The 14,403-nt window shown below is 39.3% G+C and overlaps 1 protein-coding gene across 5 annotated transcripts in view; it reads left to right on the top strand.

The window, feature by feature from the left end:
• Window positions 1–14,403, top strand: part of GBF1 (golgi brefeldin A resistant guanine nucleotide exchange factor 1) — a 309,656-nt gene that overhangs the window by 16,588 nt on the left and 278,665 nt on the right. For all 5 annotated transcript variants that reach the window (XM_081329572.1, XM_081329571.1, XM_081329569.1 and 2 more), the window contains exon 3: window positions 8,736–8,802. In XM_081329572.1, coding sequence (XP_081185698.1) covers window positions 8,736–8,802 — 67 coding nt within the window. The remainder of the gene's footprint in view (window positions 1–8,735; window positions 8,803–14,403) is intronic.

The following is a 14,403-nucleotide window of genomic DNA, read 5'->3' as shown; positions in this document are numbered from 1 at the left end:
ATTATTCTCATACTAACAGCAAGCCCTAACTACAATTACTGTATGTATGAACATATGAGGTTAGCTATTACAGAAAGTACATGTGGACTGGAATCATAGGTTCTCCCTTATAGTAAAGGCAGGTTTGCTCTGCAATAGAAGCATTATTATATCTTCCCTTCTGTACTGTAAAGTGCAAGATATTAATGTAGCCATATCATGGTTAATATAATGGACATGAACATTATCTTTAATTTTGTATAAGGAGAGTGGTTGGGCCAAATGACTTATACAGTTGCAAGAAAAAGTATGTGAACCCTTTGGGATTACGTGGAGTTTTGCATGAATTGGCCATAAAATGCGCTCTAAACGTCATGTAAGTCACAACAATAGAAAAACACAGTCTGCTTAAAATAATACTACACAAACATTTGCTGTTGTCATGTTTTAATTGAACATGAGATGGAAACATTCACAGTGCAGGGTGGAAAAAGTATGTGAACTTTTGGACTTAATAACTGGTTAACCCTCCTTTGGCAGCAATAACCTCAACCAAACATTTCCTGTAGTTGCAGATCAGACCTGCACAACGATCTGGAGTAATTTTGGACCACTCCTCTGCACAAAACTGTTTCAGTGTAGCAATATTCTTGGGATGTCTGGTGTGAATCGCTCTCTTAAGGTCATGCCACAGCATTTCAATCGGGTTGAGGTCAGGACTCTGACTGGGCCACTCCAGAAGGCGTATTCTGTTCTGTTGAATCCATTGTTTTGTTGAATTACTTGTATGGTTTGGGTCATTGTCCTGTTGCATCACCCATCCTCTGCGGAGCTTCAGTTGGCGGACAGATGGTCGTACGTTTTCCTGCAAAATGTCCGAATAAACTATGGAATTCATTTTCCCATCAATGACAACAATCCGTCCAGGCCCTGAGGCAGCAAAGCAGACTCAAACCAGGATGCTCCCTCCGCCATGTTTTACAGTGGGGATGAGGTTTTGATGTTGGTGTGCTGTGCCTTTTTTTCTCCACACATAGTGTTGTGTGTTTTTCCCAAACAATTTTGGTTTCATCTGTCCACAGTATATTTTGCCAGTAGTGCTGTGGAACATCCAGGTGCTCTTTTGCAAACTTCAAACGTGCTGCAATATTTTTTTTGGACAGCAATGGCTTCCTCCGTGGTGTCCTCCCATGTACTCCATACTTGTTTAATGTTTTCCTTATTGTAGATGTGTCAACAAAAATGTTAGCATGTGCCAGAGATTTCTGTAGGTCTTTAGCTGACACTCTAGGATTCTTCTTTACCTCATTAAGCATTATGTGCGGTGCTCTTGCAGTCATTTTTTACAGGACGATCACGCCTAGGGAGAGTAGCAACAGTGCTAAACTTTCTCCATTTGTAGACAGTCTATCTTACCGTGGACACATGAACATCAAGGCTTTTGGAGATACTTTTGTAACCCTTTCCAGCTTCATGCAAGTCAACAATTCTTGATCGTAGGTCTTCTGAGAGCTCTTTTCTGTGAGGCATGGTTCACATCAGACAGTGCTTCTTGAGACCAGTAAACCCAAAACAGGTGTGTGTTTTTAAAGGGCAGGACAGCTGTCAGCAACACATCCAATATCATCACACTGATTGGAGTCAAGGTTGGCTCACTCCTGGCTCCAATTAGCTCTTGGAGAAGTCATTAGGCTAGGGGTTCACATACTTTTTCCACCCTGCACTGTGAATGTTTCCATCTTATGTTCAATTAAAACATGACAACAGCTAATGTTTGTGTAGTATTATTTTAAGCAGACTGTGTTTTTCTATTGTTGTGACTTACATGACGTTTAGAGCGCATTTTATGGCCAATTCATGCAAAACTCCACGTAATCCCAAAGGGTTCACGTACTTTTTCTTGCAACTGTATATGCTTGAGAAATTTATTCCTTTTCTATAGCTCCTCAAAATTTTACAATTTCTTTAAAGGCTACAAAGGAATCAGATGTATAATCACATGTATATTATCTATATCAGGGGTCTCCAAATAGCCACAGCCTATTTGCAACCTGGCTGCGCGAATGATGGGCAGCATGCATGCACACGCAGCTCGACTTGCATGAGTGGTGGGCCGGCATGCATGCACAAGTCAAGCTGCATGTGCATGCGTGTCTGCCCCAACGTACCACTCGTGTGAGTTGAGCTATGTGTGCGTGTGCACAAGACCACCGCTTGCACAACCCAGTTTCGCTCTCCCCCTCCCCCTCCCCCTCAGCCAGGCTGCCAAGCCACAAAGATTGGGGACTACTGATCTATATAGTTAATAGTATAACTGACAGAATTTAGACTGTATTCTTGAAATTGCATTCAACTGTTTTTGATTTTATTTCAGCTGGTAAGCTAGTAAGTTTTCAGCTTTATCACTAGATTCCCTGTGTTTTTTCTTAGTTTTCTTAGTTCATTTCAAGAACTATTCCATTTTGTCAATTGTTTAGTTATCCTAGTTTATTCTTATTCTTATTTATGTATTAAATTTACGTGCTGTTCATTACACCCAGAGGGGCTCTAGGTGGCTTATCTTGTAAAAACTCACAAGATAAAACATTAAACCATCAAACCAATAAATATTAACATTAAAATTGAGTTAAATTTGACAAGATGGGAAGAAGGGAGCAAGAGGCACACTGGAAGAGGTGGAGTCTTATCTACTTGGTCCATTACCACCTCCAGAATGATATTGTAGGAGATGAACAGGCTGAGGCTTAGGAAGGGATCAAATGTGTCATGAGTCCTGTGTGCTGGCAACAGATCTAAATCCAGCCCACCTTGAATGCGCCTCTTATCTTACTCATTTCCTTGACTGTTAGTTGATCAGAGTTTAAGCTTGCAATAAATCTTTATACTCATTTGAACTGCCTGAATCTCCTGATTTCCTTGGCATTTGACAGATAAGCCCTCAATAATCTAGCTGATGCAAATGCTTTATAAGTTTCAGCAATACACCTTTAACCATCTTTTCTTGTTGTATTAATACAGTCATGGCTGAAATTGTTGGCATCCCAGAAACTTTTCCAGAAAATCAAGTATTTCTCACAGAAAAGTATTGCAGGAACACATGTTTTGCTATACACAGGTTTATTCCCTTTGTGTGTATTGGAACACAACAAAAAAGGGAGGGAAAAAAAACAAATTGGACATAATGTCAAACAAAACTCCAAAAATGGGCTGGACAAAATTATTGGCACCCTTTCAAAATTGTGGATAAATAAGATTGTTTCAAGCATGTGATGCTCCTTTAAACTCACCTGGGGCAAGTAAAAGGTGTGGGCAATATAAAAATCACACCTGAAAGCAGATAAAATGGAGAGAAGTTCACTTAGTCTTTGCATTGTGTGTCTGTGTGTGCCACACGAAGCATGGACAACAGAAAGAGGAGAAGAAAACTGAGGATTTTGAGAACCAAAATTGTGGACAAATATCAACAATCTCAAGGTTACAAGTCCATCTCCAGAGATATAGATTTGCCTTTGTCCACAGTGCGCAACATTATCAAGAAGTTTGCAACCCATGGCACTGTAGCTAATCTCCCTGGTCGTGGACGGAAGAGAAAAAATGATGAAAGGTTGCAACACAGGATAGTCCGGATGGTGGATAAGCAGCCCCAAACAAGTTCCAAAGGAATGCAAGCTGTCCTGCAGGCTCGGAGCATCAGTGTCAGCACGAACTATCCGTCGACATTTAAATGAAATGAAATGCTATGGCAGGAGACCCAGGAGGACCCCACTGCTGACACAGAGACATAAAAAAGCAAGATTACAGTTTGCCAAAATGTACTTGAGCAAGCCAAAATCCTTCTGGGAAAACATCTTGTGGACAGATGAGACCAAGATAGAGCTTTTTGGTAAAGCACATCATTCTACTGTTTACCGAAAACGAAATGAGGCCTACCAAGAAAAGAACACAGTACCTACAGTGAAATATGGTGGAGGTTCAATGATGTTTTGGGGTTGTTTTGCTGCCTCTGGCACTGGGTGCCTTGAATGTGTGCAAGGCATCATGAAATCTGAGGATTACCAAAGGATTTTGGGTCACACTGTAGAGCCCAGTGTCAGAAAGTTGGGTTTGCATCTGAGATCTTGGGTCTTCCAGCAGGACAATGACCCCAAACATACGTCAAAAAGCACCCAGAAATGGATGGCAAGAAAGCGCTGGAGAGTTCTGAAGTGGCCAGCAATGAGTCCAGATCTGAATCCCATTGAACACCTGTGGAGAGAACTTAAAATTGCTGTTGGGAAAAGGCGGCCTTCCAATAAGAGAGACCTGGAGCAGTTTGCAAAGGAAGAGTGGTCCAAAATTCTGGGTGAGAGGTGTAAGAAGCTTATTGATGGTTATAGGAAGCGACTGATTTCAGTTATTTTTTCCAAAGGGTGTGCAACCAAATATTAAGTTAAGGGTGCCAATAATTTTGTCCAGCCCATTTTTGGAGTTTTGTTTGACATTATGTCCAATTTGCTTTTTTTCCTCATTTTTTTGTTGTGTTCCAATACACACAAAGGGAATAAACCTGTGTATAGCAAAACATGTGTTCCTGCAATACTTTTCTGTGAGAAATACTTGATTTTCTGGAAAAGTTTCTGGGGTGCCAACAATTTCGGCCATGACTGTATCTCTAGATGAATATCTCTAGATTTCTGAGGCAAATGTATGCCTTAAAAGAGTTCCAAACAGGTAACAATAATAATAGAGATGGAAGTTTAACAGATTAATAGATTAACATAGATTTCTATTAATTTAAAAAGAGTGTTTTAATATTCCACAAAGGAAATTCCTTTTATTAATTCAGATTCTAGAGTTAATTGAGTTTTCAGATTTTAACATAACAGTGAGGGGAAAAAAGTATTTCATCCCCTGCTGATTTTGTACATTTGCTCACTGACAAATGATCAGTCTGGAAATTTAATGGTAGGTTTATGTTAACAGTGAGAGACAGAATAACTACAAAAAATCCACAAAAACGCATTTGAAAAAAATTATAAATTTATTTGCATTTTAATGAGTGAAATAAGTATTTGATCCCCTATCAATCAGCAAGATTTCTGGCGCCAAGGTACCTTTTATACAAATAAGCTGAGATTAGGAGCACTCTCTTAAAGGGAGTGCTCCTAATCTCATCTTGTTACCTATATAAAAGATCCCTGTCCACAGAAGCAATCAATCAGATTCCAAACTCAAGACCAAGACCAAAGAGCTGTCAGCTACAAGATTGTAGACCTACACAAGACTGGAATGGGTTACAAGACTATTGCCAATGGAATTATTCGCAAATGGAAGAAACACAAAATAACTGTCAATCTCCCTTGGTCTGGGGCTCCATGCAAGATCTCAGCTTGTGGAGTTTCAATGATCATGAGAACACTGAGGAATCAGTCCAGAACTACACGGGAGGATCTTATCAATGATCTCAAGGCAGCTGGGACCATATTCACCAAGAAAACAATTGGTAACACCCTACGCTTTGAAGGTCGGCAGTTTGGCGGGTCGAATCCCGAGTGCCGCGTAACAGAGTGAGCACCTGTTACTCGTCCCAGCTTCTGCCAACCTAGCAGTTCGAAAGCATGTAAAAATGCAAGTAGAAAAATAGGGACCACTACGGTGGGAAGGTAACAGCGTTCCGTGCGCCTTTGGCGTCTAGTCATGCCGGCCACATGACCACGGAGACGTCCTCGGACAAGTGCTGGCTCTTCGGCTTTGAAACAGAGATGAGCACCAGCCCCTAGAGTCGGAAACGACTAGCACGCATGTGCGGGGGAACCTTTACCTTTACCTTACGCTTTGAAGGACTGAAATTCTGCAGCACCCACAGGGTCTCCCTACTGAAGAAAGCACATATACAAACCCATCTGAAGTTTGCCAGTGAACATTTGAATGATTCAGAGGTGAAAGTGTTGTGGTCATCTGAGACCAAAATTGAGCTCTTTGGCATCAACTCAATTTACCATGTTAGGAGGAGGAGGAATGCTGCCTATGACCCCAAGAACACCTTCCTCACTGTCAAACATGGAGGTGGAAACATTATGCTTTGGTAGTGTTTTTCTACTAAGGAGAGAGGACAACTTCACTGCATCAAAGGAATGATGGACAGGGGCATGAACTTTCGAATAATAATAATGATGATGAAGTTGGAAGGGACCTTGGAGGTCATCTAGTCCAACCCCCTGCTCAGGCAGGAAACCCTATACCAGGGGTCAGCAACCTGAAACAGTGAAAGAGCCACTCGGAACCGGTTCCCTCACAAAAGGAAAAACTGGGAGCCGCAAAAAATGTGTGCGCATGTGCGTACATGCGCGCATGCACAGAACAGGGTTTGACTGAAGAGTGGAGCCAAGGCGAGGTATGCACCTACCCTGCATATTTGAATTGATTGGTTGAACTTTTTTACTCCCACTTTTTTTTTTTTGGACTGCACATGACAGCGGACTGGGAGCCCTATGCCCTATACCACAGGTCTGCAACCCGCGGCTCCGGAGCCGCATGCGGCTCTTTCAGCCGTCTCCTGCGGCTCCAAGTCCCCTGCCATGTGCAGTTCAAAAAAAAAAAAAGTGGGACTAAAAAAGTTCAACCAATTAATTCAAATATGCAGGGTAGGTGCATATCTCGCCTTGGCTCCACTCTTCAGTCAAACCCTGTTCTGCGCATGCGTGCATGTGCACACATTTTTTGCGGCTCCCAGTTTTTCCTTTTGTGAGGGAACCGGTTCCGAGTGGCTCTTTCACTGTTTCAGGTTGCTGACCCCTGCCCTATACCATTTCAGACAAATGGCTGTCCAGTCTCTTCTTTAAAACTTCCAGTGTTGGAGCATTCACAGCTTCTGGAGGCAGGTTGTTCCATTGATTAATCGTTCTGTCAAAAATTTGTCCTTAGTTCTAGGTTGCTTCTCTCTTTGGTTAGTTTCCATCTGTTGCTTCTTGTCCTGCCTTCAGGTGCTTTGGAGAATAGCTTGACTCCCTCTTTGTGGCAGCCCCTGAGATATTGGAACACTGCTATCATGTCACCCCTCGTCCTTCTTTTCATTAAACTAGACATACCCAATTCTACAAACTATTCCTTATATGTTTTAGCCTCCAGTCCAATCTTGGGGGAGAACCTTCTTCCCTCAGTCAGGGCATTGAAAATGGGTTGTGGATGGGTATTCCAGCATGGCAGCGACCCAAAACACATGGCCAAGGCAACAAAGGAGTGGCTAAAGAAGCAGCACATTAAGGTCCTGGACTGGTCTAGCCAGTCTCCAGACCTTAATCCCATAGAAAATCTATGGAGGAAGCTAAAGGTTTGAGCTGCCAAACTTCATTCTCAAAACCTTAATGACTTGGAGAGGATCTGCAAAGAGGAGTGGGATAAAATCTCTCCTGAGATGTGTGCAAACCTGTTGGCCAACTACAAGAAATGTCTGACTTCTGTGATTGCTAACAAGGGTTTTGCCACCAAGTACTAAGTCATGTTTCGCAAAGGGGTCAAATATTTATTTCACTCATTAAAATGCAAATCAATGAAATGTGTTTTTATGGACTTTTTTTGTTATTCTGTCTCTCACTGTTAAAATAAACCTACCATTAAAATTATAGACTCTATCTTTGTCAGTAGGCAAACATACAAAATCAGCAGGGGATCAAATACTTTCCCCCCTCCCTGTAGCAGTCATTGGAGCATGATCTGATATTGCATTTGGATCAGTAGAAAAGTGATCCATCAGATTTTGTTGCATCTTAGATTTTTGACTGAATTAGAGCTCAGCAGATATGAGGATAATTGAAATCTCTCAATATTTCAATTGTATGCCTCTAAAGGACTAGTGATGCTAGAAGACGTCATCTGTTTTTTTGCCTGCTCGCACAGTCTGTGAAAAAACCCCTCGCAATTGAATGTATCATTTTTGTTTCTCTTTTTTATTCTTAGATAAACGCTTTTGACTAGATTTCCATGCTCCATTTCCTAAATTTCTGTGCACATGCACCTTTTCTTTAGGAATAGTGCAGGGGTAGGCAACCTTGGTTCTTTTATGACTTGTGGACTTCAACTCCAGAATTCACGAGTCATAAAAGAACCAAGGTTGCCTACCCCTGGAATAGTGTACCTTATCTTTTATTTTGGGTGTGTTTTTTTGAATATATTTTTGCTGTCCATGTTGTCATCCCACCAAATCCAGTGATGGCTAACACATCACTTTGTTTCCCTGGATTAGGATCTCTAGGTGCTCTGTTTGTTTCCTATGCTCTATTCCACGGGCGTCAAACTCACTACGTTACGTGACGTGTCGTGATGTATTGCAACTCTTTTTGCATTGCCAGCAATGGGGTGGGCGCAACTTCGGCAAATTGATCTATTCTATTCTATTCTATTCTATTCTATTCTATTCTATTCTATTCTATTCTATTCTATTCTATTCTATTCTATTCTATTCTATTCTATTCTATCCTATCCTATCCTATCCTATCCTATCCTATCCTATCCTATCCTATCCTATCCTATCCTATCCTATCCTATCCTATCCTATCCTATCCTATCCTATTTTTAAAACATCTGAAGTTTTAAGTTGTATCTTATACTTTCCTACAAAAAACTTTTTTCTGCAGAATTAAGAACTGTAAATTGCTAATACTCAGAAAAAATGTTTTTATAGTCATACCTTTATATAGTGTGCCATTGAACAGGTTGAAATCTTCATTCTCTCTTCTGAGAATAGCTTTAAATATATAACAGTATATTCATATGTTTAGGATGAAGAGCGTGATCCCTTATTGCACAGCTTCAGTGTTTTGAAAGACGTTTTGAACAATGTAACTGGTAAGTCTTAAAATTTAAAAATAATATTGTGAAGTAGGATATATAAGCAGTACAGATACTCGGGGAAAGTGATCCTAATTTAAGAATAACTCATCTTCTGAAAAATCAGATTTTGAGAGAAAAAAAGGAAACACAATTGTTTTATTGGATTTTAATAAGTAATTTATTATCAATATATAACATGGCTGTCTTTCACTTATAATTAGTTAGAAAAAATATTCTCTTCCAACCATCTAATTTTACATTTCCTGATTATTTGTTTTCTCCCAATAAGAAATGTTGTACACAAATTTCCTCATTTTGAGTATCTTTATTGTTTTCAGCTTCTTAGAATTTTAAATATATGAGTAGAGTAAAATAGAGCTGGAAGGGACCTTGGAGGTCTTCTAGTCCAGCCCTTTGCTCAAGCAGGAGAACGTACACCATCTCAGACAAGTGACTGTCTAGCCTCTTCTTGAAAATCTCCAGTGATGGAGCACCCACAATTTCTGGAGACAAGCTGTTCCACTGGTTGATTATCCTCACTGTAGTTATCTTTAAGTCCATCATTTCTAACATTTTTATGTACAAGTTCTGAATTTTGTCTTGTAATAACATTTGCATGCAATAATATTGCAGTGTTATACTATGCTTATTTATTTTTCTATAGGATTTAGAACATGATTCCCTTCCCTTCTAAGTATTGAGATTTCAAGTGGTCTTGCTCAATGTAGGTAGTCCTCGAGTTACAAATATAGTGGAGCCTGCCCATTCCATTTGTAATTCAAAAATTTGTGGGAGTGAATCTCGTACCTTGAATGAGATCACTCCCTGCTCGTTAAGAGGATCACAGCTCGTTAAGTGAACACAAAATATCTAAGGGTGAGGAAGGCCATGGGAGGCTTTGTGATTGAACAGGCCCCCAAGGCCTCCCCTACCCAACTAAGATACCTCATGATTCCCTCTCCCTTCCTGCAACACTTACCTTGAAAAGATCCATCTCCTCTCTGTCGCAGTTTCTGCCTTTGAGGGAGAGGACAGTCTATGGAAGGTCCTGGGTGCTATAATATTGTGTGAGTTCAGGCACCCATCCTCTTTTGCAGAAAATGGGAGCCTGAACTCTCCCGGGGTTTGCGGTGCCTATCTCCTGCTCCTGCCCCAACTCACCAAGACAGAGACCTTGGGGAGACTGGAAGCTCCGTCTGTATGCAAATGCAGGCTTAGAAACAGAGTGAAACACTGTTTCTCAAGTGTCCCATTGGCAGCCACATGGAGCTTGCGGTCTCTGTCAGGTCTCCATCTGGGTAAAAAGAGTTTGAGCACCTTTGGGGCATTTGGCAATGAAGCATTCACTTCATTTTCAATTGCCCCATAGGTGCTGAAACACTTCTTATCCAAACGGAGACCTGACAGAGACTGCAAACTCCATATGCCTGGAATGTGGTGCTTGAGAAATGGAACCTTTTGCTCTGTTTCTAAGCACGCATTGGCAGTCACCCGGAGCTTGCAGTCTCTGTCAGGTCTCTGTTCGGATAAAAAGTATTTCAGCACCTATGGAGCTGCAATATTTGTGATTTTGGGACTTTCTTGTAAACACTAGGCTACGCTTGTGTAACTTCGAGCATTAAAGGAACGCTTGTAACTTGGGGGTTACCTGTACTACCTCAGTTTCTTACTTTTGTAATGTCTTCCTCTCATTTATTACCACAGTCAGCATTCATGTATTCGAAACAAATATTCTTTTTTTCCCTTAACAGCATATCTCATATTCCAAACAACTTTAGCCAGTTGTTCATTAGACAACAATTTTTTTAACAGCTGAAAATTATTTCACAAAACATCTTTTCTTTGGCATTATTTACACCTAAAATTGGTTATGGTGGTAACTTTTTATAACTCCCAACATTTCTAACTGCTTATTTTTAAATTTCCTGCTTTTATTTGTATTTTTTCAGCATCTTGATTCGTTTCTATATTATATTAGCACATAAAAGCCTTTGTTCCTCATTGTGATCCTTTATTGGTGGCATCACAATGTTGTTTAGGTGGATGCTCTTTGTGGTTTCATTTTTTATTTCTATTGGGCCAGATAGATATATTTCCATATTAAACAATGTGATAGAGTATTCTGCTGTTCTGTTTTATAAGAATACTTTGGGTTCTTTTTATGACATCCAAAAACATTCTTGAAAATAAAAGTTTTGCTTGAGGTTGTGCTTTGCTTTGCAATATACAAATTTACTATACATTTAAGTTAAAATAATCTATATAATATTAAAACTCTAGTATCTATAACCTTTAGCTGGATAAAACATTGCATCATAGAGCAGATTCAAACTTTTTGAATCAAAGTGCTTCAAAAGGATTAATTTATAGAATGCATCCAAAATCTGGGACCCATGACTCCTGCGAAAATAAAATTTAATAAATTTTATAAAACATTTCTTGACATAAAAATTATCATAAAACATTTTATGACATAATACAAAAGGCCACAAAACATTTCTTGATTGGCCCTTTGACTCTGCTATAAATTTTATCATGGACACTAACCTTCAAGGCACATACATCTGTGAGTATGTTCTTCAAATTTTAAGATCTTTTCAAGTACACTAGAAGCTCTGCCATCGTTGAAGGTGTTGAGGAATCTGGTAAGGAAATATCTGAAATGATGACTCGAGGTCACGGGTTTTCAGGTATAAAATAAAGTCAGCTGACATGTAGATTTTGTCTAACCCAAACTCCTTCCCTGCAAAAGTAATGGGGTTAAGAGCTGGAGATCTGAGCATTTTGTCCTCCAATGTGCTACATTGTATATTCAGAATAAATTATAGCTTTACACTGTGTGGCATTTAGACTTTAATCTTAAAAGATTAAGAGTTGTATTTCTAAATCTTTGGTCTGCTATTACCTTATTCAGAGGTACATTTGAATTTGTAGCTTTTGTTGAAGTATAACTAAGGGTTTTATAATGTGGGCTTCTTACTGTATTGATAAGCTGTACTGAGTAAATGGGTTTATAAATTGTCTGTCAGAATCCATTTATATCACATTCATAAATGTATGTTTAAAACATTATTCCCCCCCTTCCTAGATTCTGCCATCTCCCGAGGAAGGAGGAGTGAATGTGGATTCAGCCTGCCTTAGGTTATTTCAAAGACCAAGGGAAACCTTTTGAACTGGGGGAACAAAGGGGAGGGTTAGGGAAGGAGGTATCTGGCCTGTGTCTCCATTTGAATCTAAAGGAAGAAGGCAATAACTGTAAAAGGTCCGAAGATCCCTTTTTCCCACGAAAGGGATGACACGAAGTAAATGATGGGGGGCTGACCAAATGTGGTTGAGGGAAGGGGGGTTGAACCGGGAACTCCTTATAAAGTCTCAATCTGTAAAACAATACCAGGTCCCGTCTTGTATTTCCACCAGCAAACATGTCCTAGTAAAAATTCCTTTTGGACTAGAACTGAGTCCAAGAGTTTTTGTTTTCGTCAGACGTGGATTGGGGTGGGTCCTGACATTGTCTTTAAAATTTTATGCTAAATGCAGGAAGATCTGAAGAATCTTCATATTTGGGTTTTCATGCACTTTTACTATTTGTATATTTAAGAAAAGTGAGTACAATTTCCTTCTTTATATATGTTTATTCGGTACTAGTGCTATTTTTGATTTAATTATCAGTTATGTATTAGGCTTGAATTCACTAACATACATTCCTTTTCTCTGTTCCCATATGTGGCATTCAGAATTTCATCAGAGATCTGTCCACGTATACAAGTGCCTAACTGATTTGTTTTCTACTTTATATGCTTTTTTCTGTGAGTAGACCATAGTGTATGAGAACCGTCCCCAAGTGTTTGGAAAAATGTCATACAATAGATGCATTATACAGTAAATCTAAATTATATTAAAAACCTAAAATGCACTGTTATAGTTCAGGTATGCCAGCAGTAAAAAATATTTACCATATCAGCTAATTTGCATTACCTAATCATTTATTGGATTTGGCTATATGCCTGTAATAAGAAGTTTCAAATGTGGAGATGCTCCCTTAAAATGTGTTCCTTCTCCACTGAATTATATAGGTTAATATTTTTGTTTTAACTCTGTTTTCTTATTGTAGTTCTCCATCTCTGAAGAAGTAAAGAGAGATGGAACTATATTATCATTAAAAGCTGCCCACCCAGTCTTGATTTAGAGAGCTGAAATCACAGATATCAGTTACTAAGTTGGAGCTGTCTCCTGTGGAATGTAAATTGCTCCTGTTCTGTGAAAGGCATTAATCCCAGCTATCCAAAAGTGAACTATATTAATCTATATTGATTTCTTAAGGAAATATGTGTGATAGAAATAGAGCTAATCCAAATATTGGAAGAAGTGAACAAGGCTACATTATGATCTATGATCTAAGCTAGTTCCTACTTTCTCTCACCAGAAACAAAAGAAATAATGAAAGCTTCATTTTGAGTTTGAAATTCATTCCATACTGTAAGGTCCTGCCTCAGCTAGCACTCCCAGGAAAGCAGAACTTCTGAAACTGGCATTGTTTTAAAACAAACTTTTATTGAGAGATAGTGATAGCAGAATAGCAAGGCAAGATCTGAATAATTCCTGCATAAAATGTTACATTAAAACTCTCCTTTCAAACTTCTCCCCTGTGCCCAACTGTCCAGTTTGATTTCAGCCAATCTACAGGTGCAAAGTTGTTATGAGAACAGGAGTGATGAAGCGCAGTTCTCGGGTGTTTCATTTTCTTCCCTGTTCTTTTTCAAATAAAGATGTGAATGCTGATCCCTCTTGAAACAGCCAGAATAAACAAATGAAATGGGATTAGACAAACTACTTTATTATTTCATGCTTCCAATGTCAATAATTCACGGTTACAGCACTGGTCCATCCGAAATGCAAGATTGAAATTTGAACCCATTTCATTAAGTGAAAAAATGATGAACTTTCCATCCTGTGCAAAGCTACATGATGAAGATGGAGCGTGATATTCCCAGCATGCCAGGGTTCATTCAGAGAGACAGTACAAAGACAAAGGCAAGAAGTCCTGCCATAAACTATGAAAGCTCCACCCACTTAACTAGAAAGCATGGTATTCACTATACAGCTAGACTACAATTCCCATAAGGTATCTGTTGAAATAACGTTTAATCCTATAAATGCTACATAACGTTTACTTTTGGAGGAGCTCTTTACAGTCTTTGCTGCCTGTCCACCATCTTGGCTCTATTCTCTATAAATGCCACATGTTCTTATATAGATTGCTGCTAATATCCTGTATTAACCCTGTAAATGCTGAATACACTAACACAGTTCTTAATTCCTAAACTAGATATAAAATGGAGCAGCTGAATGTATACTGGTCCAGCACACTCCCCGCTTGGAAATATTAATTTCTAATAAAAAACAAGGTAAATACAAAACATGCATAACTATAACTGAAATAAGCAAAGTGTTACATCAAACAATGCAGTCATGAGGTAGACACAATATGCATAGTTCAAGGTTCAATCTTCAAATTCAGTCTTCTTCAGCAACAGGATCAGTTTGGTGATCAGTCTGGTGTAAAGCAGTTTAATGAGAGTCTGCGAGTCGCGACCCGACTCTTGTGGCTTCACAATC

The sequence above is a fragment of the Vipera berus genome (assembly GCF_964194415.1).
Source record: "Vipera berus genome assembly, chromosome: 5".
Lineage (NCBI taxonomy): Eukaryota > Metazoa > Chordata > Lepidosauria > Squamata > Viperidae > Vipera > Vipera berus.
This window is presented reverse-complemented; position numbering and strand designations above follow the sequence as displayed.